At 35.7% G+C, this 21,965-nt stretch overlaps 1 protein-coding gene across 4 annotated transcripts in view; it reads right to left on the bottom strand.

The window, feature by feature from the left end:
• The window catches only part of VPS13C (vacuolar protein sorting 13 homolog C), a 223,006-nt gene that overhangs the window by 78,623 nt on the left and 122,418 nt on the right, over positions 1-21,965 (bottom strand). For all 4 annotated transcript variants that reach the window (XM_066274748.1, XM_066274749.1, XM_066274750.1 and 1 more), the window contains 10 exons: positions 20,552-20,668; positions 19,174-19,277; positions 18,595-18,762; positions 16,519-16,823; positions 14,216-14,363; positions 11,303-11,453; positions 8,521-8,630; positions 4,933-5,102; positions 2,916-3,163; positions 600-829 (listed from right to left, as the gene is read on the bottom strand). In XM_066274748.1, the coding sequence (XP_066130845.1) occupies positions 600-829; positions 2,916-3,163; positions 4,933-5,102; positions 8,521-8,630; positions 11,303-11,453; positions 14,216-14,363; positions 16,519-16,823; positions 18,595-18,762; positions 19,174-19,277; positions 20,552-20,668 (1,751 nt within the window). The remainder of the gene's footprint in view (positions 1-599; positions 830-2,915; positions 3,164-4,932; positions 5,103-8,520; positions 8,631-11,302; positions 11,454-14,215; positions 14,364-16,518; positions 16,824-18,594; positions 18,763-19,173; positions 19,278-20,551; positions 20,669-21,965) is intronic.

The following is a 21,965-nucleotide window of genomic DNA, read 5'->3' as shown; positions in this document are numbered from 1 at the left end:
TTCCTGTCTGTCTGTCCCTATTTGTCCCTCTCTCTGACTCTGACACTCTGTCAAAAAAACAACAACATTGCAAATGGGTTGAATAACATAGTGATTCTCTTTAACATAAAATTATCACTTAACATTAAAAATAATCAGTGATAATTAAAGTAACTAAAATAGTATTTTTCAACAATGTAAAAATATAATTGAAGATAACTTAGTACAGCAAAACCCAATCTCTTTTGGTTATATAACTCCAATTGAATTTTTTCATTATAAGCTTCAAGATTTTAATATTCATTCATTCATTGTATATACTTTGGTGAACAAAAGAAAGAGTTGAAAAGAAAGACTGATTTATACTAAAATTCAAATATGGTTCAAAAGAAGAAGGTATAATGAAAAGAAAACCAGACTAGAGGTAGTCTCAGTTCAGTCACTAGCAGGTGTGACTAAATCATTTAACATTTTTGGAATGTAATATCCTTATCTGTAAAACCTCAAGTTTGTAGTAAATAATCTCTGAAGTCCTAGAGAATTCTCACATTCTAGCATTGTATGAATCAACCATTTCTGCCATTCTTCAATCTAAGCTTAAAATCTAAGGTAATTCTTACTGTGGTAATGTTTTTTCCTCTCTTTTCTCTGAGAAAAGGGCAAGCAAGCACTTTAAGATCTCGCACAGAAGTTTCCATAATCTGCTGGAGTTTGGATGTTGACAGAGAGAGGTCACACTGGAATGAGGCTATCAGAGCAGGAGCATCAGCCTTTGTTAGGTTGGCAACAAACACCACTTCTGGATCTGTGATCCTGGCCTTCAAAGTCATATTTGGTCTTACAGAGTCATCTGAAGAAACAAAAAAGGAACCAAAAAAAAAGCTGTATTACAGTAAATCTTGTCACTTGAGTACATGCTATCTTCTGTCACTAAATTGTTTCTAATATCCTGCTTTAACGAATATGGTAACGTTAACAAAGTTAAGAATCGACTGATCATACTAATAATAAAGATTATTAACAAATGGTAATTGTGCATGACAATGGCAAGCTGATCTCTGGCATCAGAAAATCATGCCCACTTTGACCTAGTTCCCTGGTCAGCAAACTGCAGCTCACGAGCCACATGCGGCTCTTTGGCCCCTTGAGTGTGGCTCTTCCACAAAATACCATGTGTTGGGCGCTACCTCAGTAAGAAATATACCTACCTATATAGTTTACGTTTAAAAAATTTGGCTCTCAAAAGAAATTTCAATCATTGTACTGTTGCTACTTGGCTCTGTTGACTAATGAGTTTGCCGACCACTGACCTAGCAGTATTATTCTTGTTTAGAAGTATTTGTCAGAATTAAGGTGTGTAAACATATATACACGTAAGTGTATATTATTAGGTTATGTTGCAGGGGCAAAGAGGGGAAAACAGGAGAGGGGAATATCAGGAAGAAGATATGAGATCATGATAAAGTAGACAGACCATTATTATATGTTTACATTGATTTGGACATAAAGTGGGAAGTATCATCCTTTATGATATCAAGCTACAGTACAAGGCCATTATAATCAAAACAGCCTGCTACTAGCATAAGAACAGGCACACAGCTCAATGGAACAGAACAGAGAACCCAGAAATAAACCCATGCCTTAATGGTCAATTAATATTTGACAAAGGAGGCAAGAGCATACAATGGAGTCTAAAGACAGCCTCTTTAATAAATAGTCTTGGGAAAATTGACAGGTATCTGCAACTTATACCATTCACAAAAATAAATATAAAATTGATTAAAGACTTAAATGTAAGTCACAAAACCATAAAATCCTAGAAGAAAACATAGGCAATAGACTCTCAGACATCTCTTGTAGCAGTATTTTTGCCAATATATCTCCTCAGGCGAGTACAATTAAAGGACAAAATAAACAGATGGTACCTAGAAGAAAACATAGGCAATAGACTCTCAGACATCTCTTGTAGCAGTATTTTTGCCAATATATCTCCTCAGGCGAGTACAATTAAAGGACAAAATAAACAGATGGTACTGTATCAAACTAAAAAAGTTTTGCACAGCAAGAGACACCATTAAGAAAATAAAATAACAGCCTGACCAGGTGGTGGCGCAGTGGACAGAGTGTCGGACTGTGATGCAGAGGACCCAGGTCTGAGACCCCGAGGTCGCCAGCTTGAGCATGGGTTCATCTGGTTTGAGCAAAGCTCACCAGCTTGGGCCCAAGGTCATGGCTTGAGCAAGGGGTTACTCAGTCTGCTGAAGGCCCACGGTCAAGGCACATATGAGAAAGCAATCCGTGAACAACTAAGGTGCTGCAATGAAGAATTGATGCTTCTCATCTCTCTCCCTTCCTGTCTGTCCCTATCTATCCCTCTCTCTAATTCTGTCTCTTTAAAAAAAAAAAGAAAAATAAAAAAATCCACTCTATGGGAGAACATATTCACCAACACATCTGATAAGGAAGGTAAATAATCCAATTTAAAAACAGACTAAGGGCTTGAATAGACACTTTTTCAAAGAGGACATATAGAGGGAAGGGGGAAGAGGGGACAGTATCAAAGAAGGTGAAGGGATTAGCCAAAATCATATTATACATACTTAACACATACACACAAACAACAGAATAGCAATAGCCAGAGGGAAAGAGGAGGTGAAGACAGGAGGAAGGAGACAAAGCAGGGGAAATGAGGGTAGAAAGAGATTTCACATGGAGCATGGAGGGTGCACGATGCAGTGTGTACAGGGTGTTATATTAAGTGAGACACTTGAAACCATTTCAACACAATAAATTAAAAATAAAAATATTTTAAAATAAAATGTTTAAATTTGAATGAGTAATTCTACATTCTAAAATTTTCTATTTCTCTTTTTGCCTATTTGTAATTTTTGTTAAAATATACAAGTTGTCATCTATGACAGATAAACTTTGCTAACCTTTTTCTATCTTGACTTTTGCTGTAGAAGTCTGTCGTAGTGGAATCTGTACTTCTTTTGCCATGTTTTCTGGACTTTGAGGCATAGCTTTGATAAAGAAATCTGCCACAGTCATCAGAAATTCCACACTGGCACATACATACAGCTTGTCAAGAATAGCATCAAGATGACTTCTTCCATCTTTGCCTTGTTTATAACTTACATCAATCATAGAACTGTTATCTTGGTCATTCTTTTTATCAATCATTCTGAAAAAAATATACATTCATTATTTTAATCCTGCTATAATAACTAAAAAGATGAAAAATTTCCAACATATACCTTAAAAATCTTTCTTCACCTTTCTGTTTCTAATCTGAACAGAAAACCGGCCACTGTTAACTAGAGTCTAATTAGCTAATTAGCATTCAAGATACAGTCTCCTGAACTCTACAGCACGATTCAGATTTTTGAGCAATTACAGGATAATTTATAATTATAATGCAATACTAGAAAAACAAATTAATGAGTGTTGGAAGAAATTTCAGCAAATAACTAAACATATTAACATGATCCCACAAAATTTAAAAGATAACTCTTCAGATCATTTTACAAAATAATAAATAATAAATACCTCCTTCAAGGTATTTATCTCCAAAGATCATACTATATAATTTGCATCCTAAAGTATTCAATGCAATTCAATTCATATCAGCCAGTGTTTATCAAGTGACTGCAAGGATAGTTCCCACACATCCTCACATGTGCTGGAAAGAGCAGACTACCAAAAACATGATGGTCTTTTTTCATCGTTACCTAGACCAGGGGGTCTCCAAACTTTTTACACAGGGGGCCAGTTCACTGTCCCTCAGACCATTGGAGGGCTGCCAAATACAGTGGTCCTCTCACTGATCACCAATGAAAGAGGTGCCCCTTCCAGAAGTGCAGTGGGGGCTGGATAAATGGCCTCAGGGGGCCGCATTGCGGCCCGCAGGCCGTAGTTTGGGAACGCCTGACCTAGACAGCTGTGGATAGCTACCTCAAACATGAAATGTGAAAACCAGGAAAGCTGCATGCATGATAGCATTATTTTCTCATTTACTCATCTCTTAGAAAAACAGAAGGCTGAGTAATATCCAGTATGTAGTCAATGGAGTCTAAGGTTAGGTAGCAGCATACCTTTTTTTACAAAAAAAATCAAGGACAAAAATATTGTGTCTCATTATTTGGGAGAGAAATGAAAATATAATTAGGCTATTAAAGTTATACATTTCTCACTTTATAGCTGGCTGATATAAGTTAATCTTTCAAAAATGGATTGATAATTTGAAAATGCTAGGGATTCCATTTCTATTAAAACTTTTATAGAAACTTCACAGAACTGTTTATAGACAAAATAAATAAGACAAAAATGCATATTTAATTTATAAGTATATACACCATATTTCTCCATGTATAAGATGCTTCCATGTACAAGATGCACCTTAATTTGGGGGCCCGAAGTTTGAAAATTAATGCATTACATCAAGTTACTGAACTCAAGTTTTATTCATCATAAAACTCATGAGTCCTCATCCACAGGAAAAAGCGAGAAATGCAAGTAAAAAAATCTACAACCAATGTATATATAAGACGCACTCAGTTTTTAGACCCCAATTTTTTCTAAAAAAGGTGTGTCTTATACATGGAAGAATATGGTAATTTTATGTAATTTATAAATTTATAAAATTATGCAAAATTTTAAGGCTTTTTAAAAGGATTCTGAAGACTGGAAACAATATAGGATCACCCCGCATGGGTTTAACTATTAAAATTTTTACATTCTCTTAGTCCCTGTTTTTAAGATTATAAATTCCCCTTTAATTCACACTTTAAAGCAACTAAAAATGACATCAGCACTACTTTTTGATACTCTTCAAATTACAGTATGACCAAAGACCTCTTTTTATAATCCCAAGCCTAGCAATGAATGCCTGGTAGCAAAGCCACATGTAATGTCAACCTTAAATAATGTACAGCAAATTCAGAGGTGACAGACCTTGATGTTGCTCTCTCAATGCCTTCTCTGAGATCATCAAGGGTGCATGTCTTAAGTTTAATGCCAAAATTCATGGAGCCATCCTTAAACATCTTCCCTGAGGAGGCCATAAGATGTAGTCTGAGTTCACCAAGACGGAAACTGTCATTATGAAATGAAAGTTTGGATTCCTGTGGTATATTTTTCAAACAAAAGAATCAATTATCTTTAAATATTATGAAATTACTTTTAAACATTTATTAATTAAGAAATTAAAGGCAAATCAATATCATACATTTTAAAAGAATGGTGTTAAAACACAAAAAACAGAACAGAGAAAATATTCATGTTTATGAGTATGATGAATGTGTATGTACATACAACTGAACATATGTATATAGATGTGTGCTGATCCTCAACAACAGTTAATATATATAAATCGCCTGACCAAGTAATAGTGCAGTGGATAGAGTGTCAACTTGGGATGCTGAGGACCCAGGTTCAAAACCCCAAAGTCCCCGGCTTAAGCGCAGGCTCATCCAGTTTGAGTGTGTGCTCACCAGCTTGAGCACAAGGTCACTGGCTTGAGCATGGGATCATAGACATGACACCATGGTTGTTGGCTTGAGCTCAAGGTCATGGCTCAACTGGAGTCACCCCCCCACCCCGGTCAAGGCACATATGAGAAAGCAATCAATGAACAACTAAAGTGCCACAACTACAAATAATTGATGCTTCTCATCTCTCTCCCTTCCTATCTATTCCTGCCTCTCTCAGTCTCTCCAAATATATATATATATATACCAGTTCAATGGAAATAAAAATAATTTTTGTCAATCAATCATTCTAATAAATATTTAATAAACTTTTCTGTAAAAACAGACCATGATAGGAACTACAGGGTTTTTGAGAAAGGATAAGGCATGGTATATAAGCTAAGTGAGCTTTTACCCTAACTGAAAAAAAAAATAGAAATACATTACAAGGTACATCACAAAGAGATGCTATAAGTTGTAAATGATTTAAAAATGACATGTAGTCATTTATTTATTCATATTTATATCCTCCCATATTCCACAAAGGATATTAATTGATTAGCAAAGAATGCAAATAGCAAAAGCTCAGAGGGTCAAACAGACCACTGTGGGTTAGAAAAAATTCATGAGGAAGGTGAGAACTTAATTGCGCCTCAGAGACTGAATGGGATTAAATAGGCTAAAAGAGTGCAGAAGACATTCTAGATAGGGATAAAACATGAACAAACAACTCAAGATGCTCTGAAGGCACAAGGTACCGGCTACTTAGGCCTGAATAATCCAATTAAAGAATGGTACGGACTGAGGGCAGGAGAGAAATACAAAGGCCTAATCCAAATCCTCAAGATTTAAAATTTTATTTATAGGATAAAGAACCTCAATCTTTGTCACCAAGAACATAGCTCCAAATTCTGTAGGTATGCCCAGGCTTTAAAAGAACAAAACCCAACCAAAGAATCAAAAAGCAAAAAAGTCTTCAGTTAATTAAAGAATATTAGTCCTAACAGCTCACTGCAGACCATGGCATTCGGATGAGAGTACTGATGATGTGCAACCCTTGGCACACACTACGACTCCACATCTCTCAAAGAGAGGGCCCTGCATCAAAGTGGGTCAGAATGACAGTATTACTGGCAAAAATAAAATTACTTTATAAAATTGTAAATAATTCACAAACTTCTGACTTTTATTAATAGAAATGATCTGGGGTGGGGGAGAGGAAGGGCACAAAGAAAACCAGATAGAAGGTGACAGAAGACAGTTTGACTTTGGGTGATGGGTATGCAACATAATCAAATGTCAAAATGATCTGGAGATGTTTTCTCTGAATCTAAATACTCTAATTGATCAATGTCACCCCGTTAAAAATTGTCTAAATAAAATTTTAAAAATGACCTGTGACATACCTACTGATCACAACATACTCATGTTTGTGGTACAAACACTGATATAGACAATCTGAAGAAACTGACTTTTTTAAGAAGGAAAAATTACATAATACAATGCTTTTTAAATAGAATGGGAAGTTGTAAATGACAACATGAAAATCATTTATGAAACTGAACTTGTGCGAATGTCTAGGATGGATGAAGGGAAAAACAGCTACAAACAAGGAAGCCACTGCAGTAATGTAAGTATGAGCTAAGAAGTTTCAAGTAAATCAGTAGAGAGAACTGCCAGGAAAGAACAAAATGTTTACTCAAAGAAAGAAACAGATAGTAATCCGAGTGTAAATGAATACAGGTCAACAAAGTAGGAAGAGATGACACTGAAATTATAAAGCTGGCAACCAGTAGAATGATGGTACTGTAAGTGAAATAAAGAATATATTTAACTGTTCATTTTCCAGAAGATAATTTTCTAATCTTTTAATTAACATTTAAACACTAGAAATTAAGGAAGTTCGTTGTACAAATGATAGATACTAGCCAAGGCTCAACAGTTAACATTGCATGAATACTGTGTAATTTTTAGAAAACAATATGAAATGTAAGATAACATATAAATGGACATTAACAACAGATATAATACCCATACTCAAAATATATTATGGTTGTTAATATAAATTATGGTTATTATCATATGGTGCGTGTATTTATAAGTATTATACAACACAATTAATTGATGTAACCAAAAATATTTACTAAAAGACACTATTTGGCCCTGATCAGTTGGCTCAGTGATAGAGCATCAGCCCGGCGTGTGGATGTCCCAGGTTTGATTCCCGGTCAGGGCACAGGGGAGAAGCGCCCATCTGCTTCTCCACCCCTCCCCTTCTCACTTCTCTCTCTGTCTTCTTCTCCTGAAGCCATGGCTCCACTGGAGCAAGTTGGCCCTGGGCACTGAGGATGGCTCCATGGCCTCTGTCTCAGGTGCTAAGAAGAGCTCGGTTGCTGAGCAAAAGAGCAATGCCCCAGATGGGCAGAGCATCAGCCCCTAGTGGGCTTGCCAGGTGGATCTCAGTCGGGGCACATGCAGAAATCTGCCTGTCTCCCCTCCTCTCACTGACTGAATTAAAAAAAAAAAAGACACTATATACTTAATAAAAAAAATCTTTCTAAAATACTACAGATATATTAATTAGTTCAAATCATTATGGTACTAAACCTTGGTTCTTCGATTCATTAATGAGTATCCTGAACATACCTACTACACATAAAATTAACTTAATTGAAACATAATGCTTATATATCATGAATAATCATAAATTTGAAAATAATCCTCTAAGGTTCCAATGCCACTACCAAATTATTCTCCTTATATAATTAAAGAAGCAAATATATTCAGCTATATAATAAAATTATGCCTATAATTAATTACTCATATAAGATTCTTCCACTAGTGATGGATCTGAGTGTTTTAAAACAAAATAAAAAATTTTCCTTGGCCTACTAATATTAAAAACACTAACAAAGTGAAGTCAGAAAGCAAGACCACTGTATATTCTGTTGTCCAAATAGAATTTCAAACATATTAATTTTTCTAATGAATAGACACATCAAAAAATGCCAATGTTCTAAAATTCAATACAGAGATGATCATTTATTTCTAAATACAGAAATTTAGTACATACCTGGTTGACATCATTGTTATAAAGGACAATGGAAAGAGATTCAAAGTGAAAGTCAAACTGAAGAGTGACATTCTGGTCCATAGAAAGCTTTGAGTCTGCCAAATCTTGTTCTGATAGTTTAAACACAAATATAAAAATTAAAAAAACTTTTATGTAACTATAATTTATATTTTAAAAGTTGAGATAATTTATTATTTTAAGTTTATATCATACTTTCTAAAAAAAAAAAAAATTTTTTTTTCTGAGAAAGTAAGGGAGAGACAGGAACACCACACTGCTGCTGTAAGTGCCCTGACCGGGGAATCACACTGGCAAGCTCTGTGCCTCGGGATGACGCTCCAGAGCCATCCAGCCAGGGCTTAACCTTTATTGATATCAATATATTTATATATATATATATATATAAAATTTATATATATATATATTCTTTTTTTTTTTGAGAGAGAGAGAGACAAAGAAAGAAGGGGAGAGGGAGAAGGGGAGCAATTGTTATTCCACTCAGTCGGGCATTTTTGGTTGCTTCCCGTTTGTGCCCTATCCAGGGATCAAACCCACAACCTGACTGTTTCAGGATGACGCTCTTAACGGACTGAACTAACTAGCCAGGGCCTAGAATTTTAAAAATCATATGAGACAACAAAAATGCCAAGATTTATTCCATATTTATTACAGGGCGAAATAAGAGAGGCAGATTATCCGCATTTAAAAAAAAAAAAGAAGGGGTCTTGAAAAGAGTATCAAAAAAATAATTTTTAAGAGCCCCTCCAGAGGAAGACTACTTACAGAGTAACTTACAATTACCAAAGCATTTCATGGTTAGAAGCTGTTTTCAAGAAATGAGATGCATTGAAAGGTAAAACACTTTGTCTTAGACAGCTAAGCAGATCTGTTACTACAGATCCTTGGCTATCACTCAACCCATTACCTTCACAAGAAGAACAGAATATAACTTAGTATCAGAGTCAAACAAAGCTCAAATATAATATGGGGCAGGGAATCTTTGGAATTATGAGAAGAAAGAGACTTTTAGAGGTAATTTAGTCTTTTCCCTCATTTTTAGGCAGAAATTTTTTTAGACAGGTAAGAATAGATATTGCTTTCAATTACTCTTACAAAGCAATTCCATAACCTCTTTTGGGAACTGATTCTATCCTTTGGTCATTTATTGGAAGGTCTGTTCTTAAAGTTAGTGCGACAGCAAACACTGCATAACTTTAACTACATAAAGGCTTCTCCAAGTTGAAAAATGCTAGGAGTTTTTTCTTTAATTCTCTGAAACTGATTTAGATTCCAATCTTCACTATCTCTCTAGCTTTGATCTGAACTAACAAATTTTCAAAGTACCACATTTACCAAATAGCCAGAACCCTGGACACATGAATCAACAACAGCTGAACATAATGAGACCATAAATCACATAAAGCTTGCCTGCTCCAGTTTATTCATCTGCACATAGCTCTTGTCTAATCACAGCAACAGCATACTTATCTAGCATTTGTCTATATGACGGCATGAACACAACCTGGGGAGAAGATGTTGGCCTCATCAAGCTCATACAGCACTCACAATTATCCACCTGAACCAAACACCTTATTTTGCATACTGCTCTAATCCTTTATTTTGTTTTGTTCTCTCAAAACAACTGGTCCTAACTATAGCAGAAGCAGTGTTGGTATGGTATTAATAGCTGATAAAGCATCATAGAGCATAGCTTTTAGGGGCATTTATTTATTTATTGACAAGAGTCAGAGAGAGGGACAAATAGGAACAGACAGGTAGGAAGGGAGAAAGAAGCATCAATTCTTCACTGCAGCATCTTAATTGTTTGTTGATTGCTTGTTCATTGATTGCTTTCTCATATGTGCCTTGACCCAGAGGCTACAGCAGAGAGTGACCCCTTGCTCAAACCAGCAACCTTGGACTCAAGCCAGCAACCATAGGGTCATGTCTATGATCCCACGCTCAAGCCAGTGACCTCACGCTCAAGCTGGTGAGCCCGCACTCAAGCTGACAACCTCAGGGTTTCGAACCTGGGTCCTCTGCGTCCCAGTCCGATGCTCTATCCACTGCACCACCGCCTGGTCAGGCTAGGGACATTTATTATAAAAACAAGGAGCTCATCTCTTTTTAGCCATGGAAATATTAATCCATTCACAGTCTAATAAAACAATATTCACATCAATGACTTAAGATGATGAAAAGAGTGAAATTATATTTTATATAACTAATAAAGCATGAAGGAACCTTGTATCTTTGAAATATTATCCTTTAAATCTGGCTGAATTTAAAAAGGTTCAGTGCTCTTTTAAGACTTGATTTTAATAACCTGGAAAATTCCCTTATGTATCTGACTATATCATTCTCCAATAAAATCCAGGTAAGTAAAGCTGTTACTATACAGAGTATCTTTCTTTCTCATGAGCCAATCATCTAAGTGGCCCATTTCTCTTCAACTATTAGAGACCTTACTATGCTGCACACCTAGTTTGCTTTTTCTCTCAAGGTATCCCGCCTCAGTGCCCCTTTTAAAGAGTTCAGCACATTCAGCTTTCAGAAGTAAAGGGCAAGCACGCATCATGCGGGCCCCAACAGATGGCCCAGTCCCTTACAGCAGACTCCAAGCCAACCCCCTTCCCCAGGGAGCTTTGCCACAGTAAGCAAAAGAATACCGAGTCAGCGCATACCACATTACGCTGGACAACTAATAAAACACCAAATATAAATACGGCCTTAATGCTAATTTTTCTCCATAATCACAGCAAAAATGTTTAATAGTTTATACCTTTGAGGTGGTCAGGTGCATTTGAAACATCTTTTCGCACTCTTACAGCTTCCTGGGTAGACTGTGTAGGGCTTGGCTGTGAAGAAGCTTCTCCAAGATTTTCCAGCAAAATTTTCATTAAAACTGTTAAATCATCTTCACTGAGAGCAACCTAGAAACCAACAAGTTATTGTTAATATAAATAAAAAATGCATAATATCATCTTTATGTCTTAAATGATGGTTCCTCAAATTAACTGACTGTTCATCTAACTTAAGAAATGGGAGTTTATTCTCCACATACTTGTGAGTTTTTGCTTCCTTTTTGCAGTTGATTTCTAATTTTAAAGCACAGTAGTTGAAGATTATGCTTGGTATAATTTCAATCTTCTTAAATTTACTGAGGCCAGTTTTGTAACATACAGTCTATCCTTGAGAATGTTCTAACATATAGTCTATCCTTGAGAATGTTCCATGTGCACTAGAGAAGAACGTATAATCTGGTGTTCACGACGAAAGGCTCTGTAAATATCACTAATGTCCATTTGGTTTAATGTGTCATTTAAGGCTGTTTCTTTATTGATTTGCTACTTACATAACCTATATATCTATAGCTGTCAATTGGGTATTTAGATCTCCTATCATGACTGTGTTTTTGTCAGTTTCTTCCTTTAGTTCTGTATCAGTGGACCTGAATAGGTACATATATCTTGACAAGTGTTGTGTCTTCTTGATGTATTGTACTCTTTTTATTATTATAAAATATCCATCTTTGTCTCTCATTACCTTTTTTATCTTGAAATATATTTTTTAGATATTAATATGGCTACACCTGCTTTGCTACAGATGCCATTTACTTGGAAAATCATTTTCCAACCTTTTACTTTGAGTCTATATTTGCCTTTGCAGCTTAGATATATCTCCTAAAGACAGCACATGGTTGGGTTTTGTTTTCTGACCCAATCTGCTACTTCTGTGCCTACTACTGGCAAATTGAGTCAATTTACATTTAAAGTATCTCAACATAATAAAGGCCATGTATGACCCTCAACTAATATCATCCTTGATGGTGAAAAACTGAAAGCTTCTCCAAGATCAGGAAAAAGACAAGGATATCCATTCTCTCCACTCTTATTCAACATAGTACTGGAAATCCTATCCAAAGAAATCAGGCAAGAGAAAGAAATAAAAGGCATCCAAATTGGGAATGAAGAAGTAAAATTAACAATTTTTGCAGAGAACATGATTTTTTACATAGGAAACCCTAAAGACAGACTCAACCAAAAAACTATTAGAAACAATAAACAAATACAGAAAAGTTGCAGGACTCAAAATCAACACTGCATTCCTATATATTAACAATAAAATTTCAAAAAAAGAAAAAAAAATTCCTTCTGCAATTGCAACAAAAAAGTAAAATACCTATGAAGAAACTTAACAAAGGATACAGAGCCTATGTACTGAAACCTACAAAGTATTATTAAAAGATTGAAAAAGAAACAATGGAATGGATATTCTATATTTATAAATTGGAAGAATCAATTAAATTAAAATGGTCATATTACCCAAAGTAATATACAGATTTAATGTAATTCCCATCAAAATCCCAGTAACATTTTTTAAAGAAAAAAAAATCATCAAATTTGTATGGAATCACAAAAGACCCGGAATAAAACCACATGTATACAGGCAAACAATTTTTGACAAAAAAAGTAAAAAATATACAATGGAGAAAAGAAAGTCTCTTCAATAAATGGTACTGGGAATATTGGAAAGCCACATCCAAAATAATGAAACTAGATTACAGTTTGTCCCCATGCATAAAAATTAATTCAAAATGGATCAAAGACCTAAATATAAGATCTGAAACAGACCCTGGCCGGTAGGCTCAGTGGTATAATGTTGGCCCAGTGTATAGATAGATGTCCCAGGTTCAATTCCAGTCAGGGCACACAGGAGAAGCACCCATCTGCTTTTCCAACCCTCTCCCTCTCACTTTTCTCTCGCTCTCTCTCTCCCCCGCCCCTTTCTGCACACATGGCTCAACTGGATCGAGCATGGGTCTGGGTACTGAGGATAGGTTGGTCTGAACATATTAGCCTCAGGCACTAAATATAGCCCAGTGCTCAAACATCGGCCCAAGATGAGGTTGCCAGGTAAATCCTGGTCAGGGCACATGCAGGAGACTGCCTCACTATCTACCTTCCTTTCATCTAAAAAAAAAAAAAAAGACACTACTTATTGTGCTTTGAATATAGAATCTATCACTTAAAACTCGTATAATTTAAAATTTTTAAATTTTATTGCTTGAAAATTTTATTAGAATTTTCCAGCCTTGGCTATTTGGCTTAGTGGTAGAGTGGCAACCTGGCATGTGGAAGTCCCGGGTTCAATTCCAGTCAGGGAACACAGAGAAGCGGCCATTTGCTCCTCCATCCCTTCCTCTTCTTTCTCTGTCTCTCTCTTATCCTCCAGAAGCCATGGCTCAAACAGTTTGAGCAAGTTGGCCCCGGGTGCTGAGCATGGCTCCATGGCTTCACCTCAGGTGCTAAAATGACTCTGTTGCTAAGCCACAGAGCAGCAGCCCCAGATGGGCAGAGTATCACTCCATAGGGGGCTTGCCAGGTGGATCCCGGCAGGGGGTGCATGTGGGAGTCTGTCTCTGCTTCCCACCTCTCAATAACAACAAAAAAAGAATTTTCCAAAATTATTAATATTTTCAGTAGACTGGAACAGGTTTTATTTCAGATTTCTTGCTCACTTTAGCAAATATCTGACTAAAATGAAAGAATGTGTAGAAAAGTAGGATGATTTCATTTGCAATTTAAGTATTCCCTTTTAATATATCATCACTTATGATCTACATTAGAACTTCACTATGATCAATGATAAAACCCTATCTAGCAAGTTTCATATATTTTATACCTATACTTACCTGCATAGGTTTTAGTTTTCCTTTTATCTCCATCCCTGGAATTTGCACATACCATGTTGCTGCTAAATTTCGCTGTATAGACAAAAGCATGTTGACTGGCTTTAAAATTTCAGTGTCATATTGTGGCGAGTCATTCTGCAAGATAGTTCTGAAAGACAAATAAAAATTTATGTTCTATTTTTAAATTTTACATATTAAAACTCATATTATTTAAATTTCCATCAAAATTCCATTAAGATCTATTAAACTTTTTAATCGCTCTATCTTTTGTACATTTGCCTTACACAAACTGATTCAAATGGCCAGTTTCAAATACCATATTTCCCCATGTGTAAGATGCACCCTTTTCAAAAAATTTGGGGTCTAAAACCAGGGTGTGTTTTAAACAGTGGTTGTAGGTTTTTTTACTTGCATTTCCTGCTTCAGGAGTTGTATAAACTTTATAATGAATAAAACTTGATTTCAGCCCTGGCCGGTTGGCTCAGCAGTAGAGCATCAGCCCAGTGTGTGGAAATCCTAGGTTTGATTCCCAGCCAGGGCACACAGAAGCGCCCATCTGCTTCTCCACCATTCCCTCTTCCTTCCTCTCTTTCCCTCCTGCAGCCAAGTCTCCAATGGAGCAAAGTTGGCCCAGGTGCTGAGGATGGCTCCATGGCCTCTATCTCAGGCACTAGAATGGCTCCAATTGCAGCAGAACAATGCCCAAGAGGGGTGGAGCATCACCCCCTGATGGACATGCTGGGTGGATCCCGGTTAGGTACATGCAGGAGTCTGTCTGTCTACCCCTCAAACCACCCACTTCCCCCCCCCCCACTTCTCACTTGGAAAATACAAAAAAACAAACAAACTTGATTTCCTATAACTTTATTAATACATTTTTTTTCAAATTTCAGGCCCCAAAATGAAACTGCGTCTTATACATGGGGAAATACAGTACTTTGAACAAATTCACACAAGCATGCATGCATTCACAGCACTTTCTCCTTTGAACAGGAGTATCTTTGTCCTCCAAGATAGGCCCCTATTGCCAGAGAAACCGCCTGATTACCAGTCTAAATAAAAATGAAATATTTTAGCATTTTCCACATAGCATTTTCCTAAACACCAAAGGCTGCTATCAGAATTCTTTTAGAACATGCTTCTTTTTACAAACCAATCAAATTAGAAAAAAAAATCAAGTTTGCATGCAGAGCTATCAAAAACAAAGCCTATGCTGACTTCAAAGACACAAATTTCACCAAGTATGATTATTGCACTATTAACTATCCTTCACAAGGACTACTTATTAATAGCAAATAGTGCAATGTCATAAAAATAAATGTTACATCTTCCTAAAAAATGGAGGACAAAGAAAGAGGTAGTCTAACTAGCCCTTAGTTTTGTTATTGATATTTCTCCAAACTTAAGGCAAAAATTCACCAAACCCAGAAGTTAAGCAAACATATGGGAACAGTCATTTCAATTACTCCTGTCATTTAACAAAGCCAACACTTTCCTATTTGTATATATTTTATATTCTTCATTGAGAATTCCCAAATGTGACAAGGTGTAGAAATGAGAAATAAAATTTTATTACATTTTAAGAAGTTTTCTCCCATTTATAGAGAACAGATATGTGCAAAGTAAAAAAATAAAGTACTGAGTAAACTAATTTTATAATAGGAAATTTTATGAAATGGAAAAAAATCACATTATAAATTTAGTAACACAGGCCCTGGCCGGTTGGCTCAGTGGTAGAGCGTTGGCCTAGCGTGCGGAGGACCTGGGTTCGATTCCTGGCCAGGGCACACAGGAGAAGCGCCCATTTGCATCTCCACCCCTCCGCCGCACCTTCTTCTCTGTCTCTCTCTTCCCCTCCCGCAGCCAAGGCTCCATTGGAGCAAAGATGGCCCGGGCGCTGGGAATGGCTCTGTGGCCTCTGCCTCAGGCGCTAGAGTGGCTCTGGTCGCAACATGGCGACGCCCAGGATGGGCAGAGCATCGCCCCCTGGTGGGCAGAGCGTCGCCCCTGGTGGGCATGCCGGGTGGATCCCGGTCGGGCGCATGCGGGAGTCTGTCTGACTGTCTCTCCCTGTTTCCAGCTTCAGAAAATAAATAAATAAATAAATAAATTTAGTAAGACAAAATGCAGATACTATGAGGTACACTGCTACTAACCACTGACTAAACACCAACAGTCAAGTTTTCATAATTAGAAAAAAATAAGGAATGAGAACCACAAATCACTAGGGTATTTTATCCCTGGAGCCTATGAAAATTCTATTTATACTAACACACAATTGAATTATATATAAATATTTATACCTGGAGAGTTTCAACTGAGTGAGCTGGATGTTCATTTTGTCAATGACTGGGGGAAGAGAAGAATGTTCCAGAGAAACTAAGCTAAACTTGTTTTCAACTCTGATTAAACCTAGATCTGCTGTAACAGCATTAGGTGATACTGAAGACTGAGGAATGATGATAACTGGTGCTTTCAAGTTGATATCCATCAAAAGGCGGAAACTCCTTTGGGCCAAGTCTTTCATGCTGGAAGCAGCTCTTTCTGCAGCCTGTACCGTGGCTGCGCTCAAAGCTTCTTTAGCAGTTTGGAAATTGTTGAGGAAGTTCTGTTGGAAGAGACTGGTATTCAGAGTTCTCAAAAAAACAGGATTTATTTTAAACTGGAAAATCTTTAAATAATATTTACATTAAAGAGAAAAATTAAAGGTAATATAAAAGATTTTACTTACAATTCTGTTTATAGAAAGAGTAAAATCTAGAAAGATATACTCTGGAGATATTATCAATAATTGCTTCTAGGATAGAAGAGTAACCTTAACTTTCATTTATTGTATTTCAGAATTATCTGGTTATGACAAATTTTTGTAACAATTTTTTAAATATCTTATTTTACTCATGAATGTTGGTTATTTTAAGTTCAAATTTAAATAAAGAGTCGGAGGAGAGCATTTTACTTCTCCAAAATTAAGTTCAAATCTATACATTTAAGTCACAGGAATAGTGTTATTCTTAGAAACTACAGTTTTGCCCACTTCTGAAGATATTTTTAAAGAATAGGTAGAAGATGCTTAAATGTTTACAATCTTGCTATCATTAATAAGGGTCAAAACTTCTTTATTTAGAGTAAGATGCATTTCAACTCAATTTCAACTAAAAACAAAGGTTTTTTTCAATGAAGAAAAGAGCATTTTCAGGAGCAATGCTCATCCACTAACAATACAAAGCAACTTAAAATTCCCCTCACTACAAACAAATTACTTTCCTGAGAAATAAAACATGATGATTTAGTTAGAAATCTATGACTTGTAAGCTTTGAATTTTAGCCCTGGAGGCAGCCTGACCTGTGGTGGTGCAGTGTATCAAACATCAACCTGGAATGCTGAGGTCACCAGTTCAAAACCCTAGGCTTGCCTGGTCAAGGCACACATGGGAGTTGATGCTTCCTGCTCATCCCCCCCCTTTCTCTCTCTCTATCTCTCTCTCTGTGTCTCTATTCACTAAAATGAATAAATAAAAATAATTTAAATAAATAAATAAAAGGCACAGGCAAATTTAGTCCACAATACTTACATAGAAATAAATTTAAAAAATGAATTTTATGGCCTTGCTGATCACATTCATAAACAAAAACTGTTAAGTTCTAATATTAGTCTTTCAAATGCCTGATGTTTCTTAAAAAAACTTTTTTAGGGCTCTGGCTGGTTGGTTTAGTGGTAAGAGCGTCAGCCCAGCATGTGGATGTCCTGGGTTTGATTCCCAGTCAGCACACAGGAGAAGTGACCATCTGCTTCTCCACCCCTCCCACTCCCCCTTCTCTCCCTTTCTCTCTTCCTGTCCTGCAGCCATAGCTCAACTGGTTCAAGCAAGTTGGCACTGAGGATGGCTCCATGGCCTCATCCTCAGGCACTAAAAAACAGCTCAGTTGCTAAGCAAAGACAAAACAGCCAAAGGAGATCAGAGCATCGCCCCCTAGTGGGCTTGGCAGGTGAATCCTGGTCAGAACGCATGTGAGAGTCTGTCTCTCTGTATCCCCTCCTCAGATTAAAATACGATAAAAAAAAGTTTTTTAATTCTTTTAGCTCAATATCTTTAAGGGTGTTTCATAAAATAACACTGAAAATCCCTAAATCTTTTTTTAAGTATTTTTAAAATATTAAACTTTGAAAATGTTAAAGCATAATAGTTTATATGTTCAAACCAATGATAAAAAAATTCATTTTGTTATCTATTGCCTAAAGATTTCCTTAGCTATAATATTCTGTTCAGCATTTGGGTGTTTACACACAGCTCTACTAGTAAAACTTTTGACTATGTTCAGATACATAGGCAAAGATATTTGGGCCTCAATGAGAAATAAATATATAAAAATAAACTTACCAAAAGAGACATGAAGAATTTATGAACATAAACAATTTGAATACAACCCACTTTGAGACTCAGTTTGCCATCCACTTTAGACATATCAGCATAAGCCTTTCCTTCTGTGGCCTCTGGATAAAGAGTCATTTGGAACCTAAAGACTTCATCTCCCAAAATAGAGACAGCCTAGAAGTATTAAATTAACTGGTTATTACATCAAAATAGCTGTATCGCTGTATTATATTAATATTGATAATTAGGTTTGCCTATTACAGAATCCATGATATATTAAGCGCCACTTAAAACCAATTACAACAAATCATTTAAGACATTACATTTGACAATAAGTTTTCCCATATTTATAAAAGTTTTGTCATCAATGTAGAGATCAAGCACCTAATTGGTCAGAAATAACTTGTACAAATCGCCTAAGTCTACGTACAATGTGAAAACAACTATGACCATATTCATATCCAACCCCTAACAAAGGACCTAACACATGACAGACAATAAATACATACTGAACAAATGGATCAAGGCATCTCAAACCCTAACGACAAAAATAAATTTCAATGTAGAAGACTTTTTAAAAATTACCTTTTTGTGAATGGACAGCAAATCAACATTCGTAACTATTATATCCTGAAGTCTGGCAAACATGTCAGTCTGCTTTGGCTTCACAGAAACAGAGGCATCCATTCCTGTGGGAAAAATAAAATTCACAAACTTTTTACCCAATCCAAGTGAACCATTTCAGTGGTATTTAAGTTAAATTATATTCTAACCAGATATAAAATGAATAAAAATGCTGATTATTAGATATTTTTAACGTATAGATTTTTATATATGAGATACTTAAGAAAGGTTTTAATATATTTAAGTGCTACTGGTATCTCATAAATAAAAGTTGTGGAAATTTTAAAACAAAAAAAGGCAAATTTCAAGGGAAATTAACTACAAATCTCCAAACACAAATATTCCAGGCACTGGCATGATCAGAAGTGATCATTTAGGAAGATATATAATGATTATTAAACAGCCATTTCATAAACACTGCATTATGAAAACTGCTGCTTTAATAACTAAGCATAAATATCATTTGATAAGAACTAATCTTTCTTTAATAAACAGTATCTAAAATACAATTCTCAGATTTCTCCCCCCAGAAAATTGTCCTAATAATTTCTAAATCCAAATGATTTCTAAAACAGTTCTTCAGTACAGAGAGAATGCCTGAAGCTAAGACTCATAACTCAGCCCAAACCATTACCATACCAACCATAAAACAGATAATGTAATATTTGTTTAATAAAACTGATTTTTAACCTTGTTTAACTGCTTACTATATACCAGACACTTTTCTAAACATACGTAAATGTGTAAACTTAATCCTCACAACCACCCCATGAATAATTATCATAACTATCTCCATTTTACAGTAAAGGGAACTCAGGCACAGAAAGGTTAATTAATTTGTTCAAGGTCAGCCAGTAAGTATTAGAGCCAAAACTGAACCTTGGCAAGCTGGTTCCAGAACCCATGGAATCATATGAACTCTCCCTTCTATCAAGCTGATAGTGGGTAAAGGTTACAAAATTTCTTTCAAAAACGTCTTTTTTTGATGCTGCAAAAGCACAAAATACAACAATAAGGATAATGACATTTTCTTTACTCAGTGAGATGTTATGACACACATTTCACAGTTTAAGTTATAGTACTCTGAAAACACAAACAGAACATAATAGGTTGAGCCTAGACTTATTCTAAAAATTTTAAAATAGGAATGCCTCGTGTCAACCATGAATCATAACAAATTTGCTTTTACTATTTCAAAGTACAACTCTGAAAAGTTTGCATGAGTCTTCAATATAAGTCAAACAAATTTGACTCATGAGAAATCTACCATGCATAAGTTCATTCTTCCTGAAGGTCTATGTAAGGAAACAAATACATACAATAAGGAATTTTAACTTACCAAGTATTCTAATATCTGCAATGTTACACTTCTGATCACAGACCAAGACATTAAATGAATTTAATTCAGCCATGATCTTTAAATCAAACACATCATCTTGAGAAGTGTTGCTGGACACTAAAAATTAATAGAAACCTTGTGATTAGCAAGTACCATAGTATAAGATGCAAAATAATCTTTAGTTAACTAAAATAAAAGTATATTATAAACTGTAAAGAACCAAAAGGGTAAGATTACGTATCATACGAATATCAAATCAATTTCTAAATGCTCATCAGACAAAAACTAGCATGTTCCTATCCAAACTAAAAATAAAGAAAGCCTTTAATAGGACCTTAAACATACAATTTGCTAGATGAAAACTTTACTACAATTTTTCTTCTGGGCAAAAAAACCCTCTATGTTAAAATTGTAGAACACTATTGAAGCTAAATATTAATTATGAATTCCTTTTGATATAATATATTAGCTCAAAAAATAATATTTCATGAAAAGCTGAAATACTAATACTTAATAAAATACTTTTAATTATATATACATGTTATTAACTATAAAACAATTTCTCTAGACTTATCTTGTTTCTCCATGAAAAATCCTAAAGTAAATCTATGGGAGATAAACATAAAGGGCTCGAATTTTTTAAAAATACAAAAAAATTGTTTTATAATATGTATGTGTTTATGTGTATATAAGAATCCCAATCAAATGAAGTCCCTTGACCACTTTAGTCCAGGTCCTGAGTGATAAATTCAGGATATATCTTCCTAGAGTTCTGTCTTGCTTGAGAAAAATAGACCTTTTCCTATAAAATGTAAAGGTATGGGAACATCAGTCCTTAACCACCCAAATGACAGTGGATTTTTTTTCCTTAAGATTTAAAGTGGCATAGCCTGACTAGGCGGTGGCGCAGTGGATAGAGCGTCGGACTGGGATGTGGAAGTACCCAGGTTCGAGACTCCGAGGTCGCGCGCGGGCTCATCTGGCTTGAGCAAAGAGCTCGCCAGCTTGGACCCAGGGTCGCTGGCTCCAGCAAGGGGTTACTCGGTCTGCTGAAGGCCCACGGTCGAGGCACATGTGAGAAAGCAATCAATGAACAACTAAGAAGTCGCAACGCGCAACGAGAAACTGATGATTGATGCTTCTCATCTCTCTCTGTTCCTGTCTGTCTGTCCCTGTCTATCTCTGCCTCTGTTAAAAAAAAAAAAAAAAAAAAAGATTTAAAGTGGCATAATCAAATCTTAAAAACCAACTATACAGTATATTTCTTTGGATTAATTTTTTGTAGTTTATTGTGAACTTAAACACTGCTTTTTCACTTCAACGGTGTATGTGTAGATCTAACTTATATAAGTCTTCCATAAATATTAATGTAATAAGTGCATTACAAAGAAAGTAAAATTCTTTTATGCTAGTT

This window comes from Saccopteryx bilineata, chromosome 4, assembly GCF_036850765.1.
Source record: "Saccopteryx bilineata isolate mSacBil1 chromosome 4, mSacBil1_pri_phased_curated, whole genome shotgun sequence".
NCBI classification, from domain to species: Eukaryota; Metazoa; Chordata; class Mammalia; order Chiroptera; family Emballonuridae; genus Saccopteryx; species Saccopteryx bilineata.
This window is presented reverse-complemented; position numbering and strand designations above follow the sequence as displayed.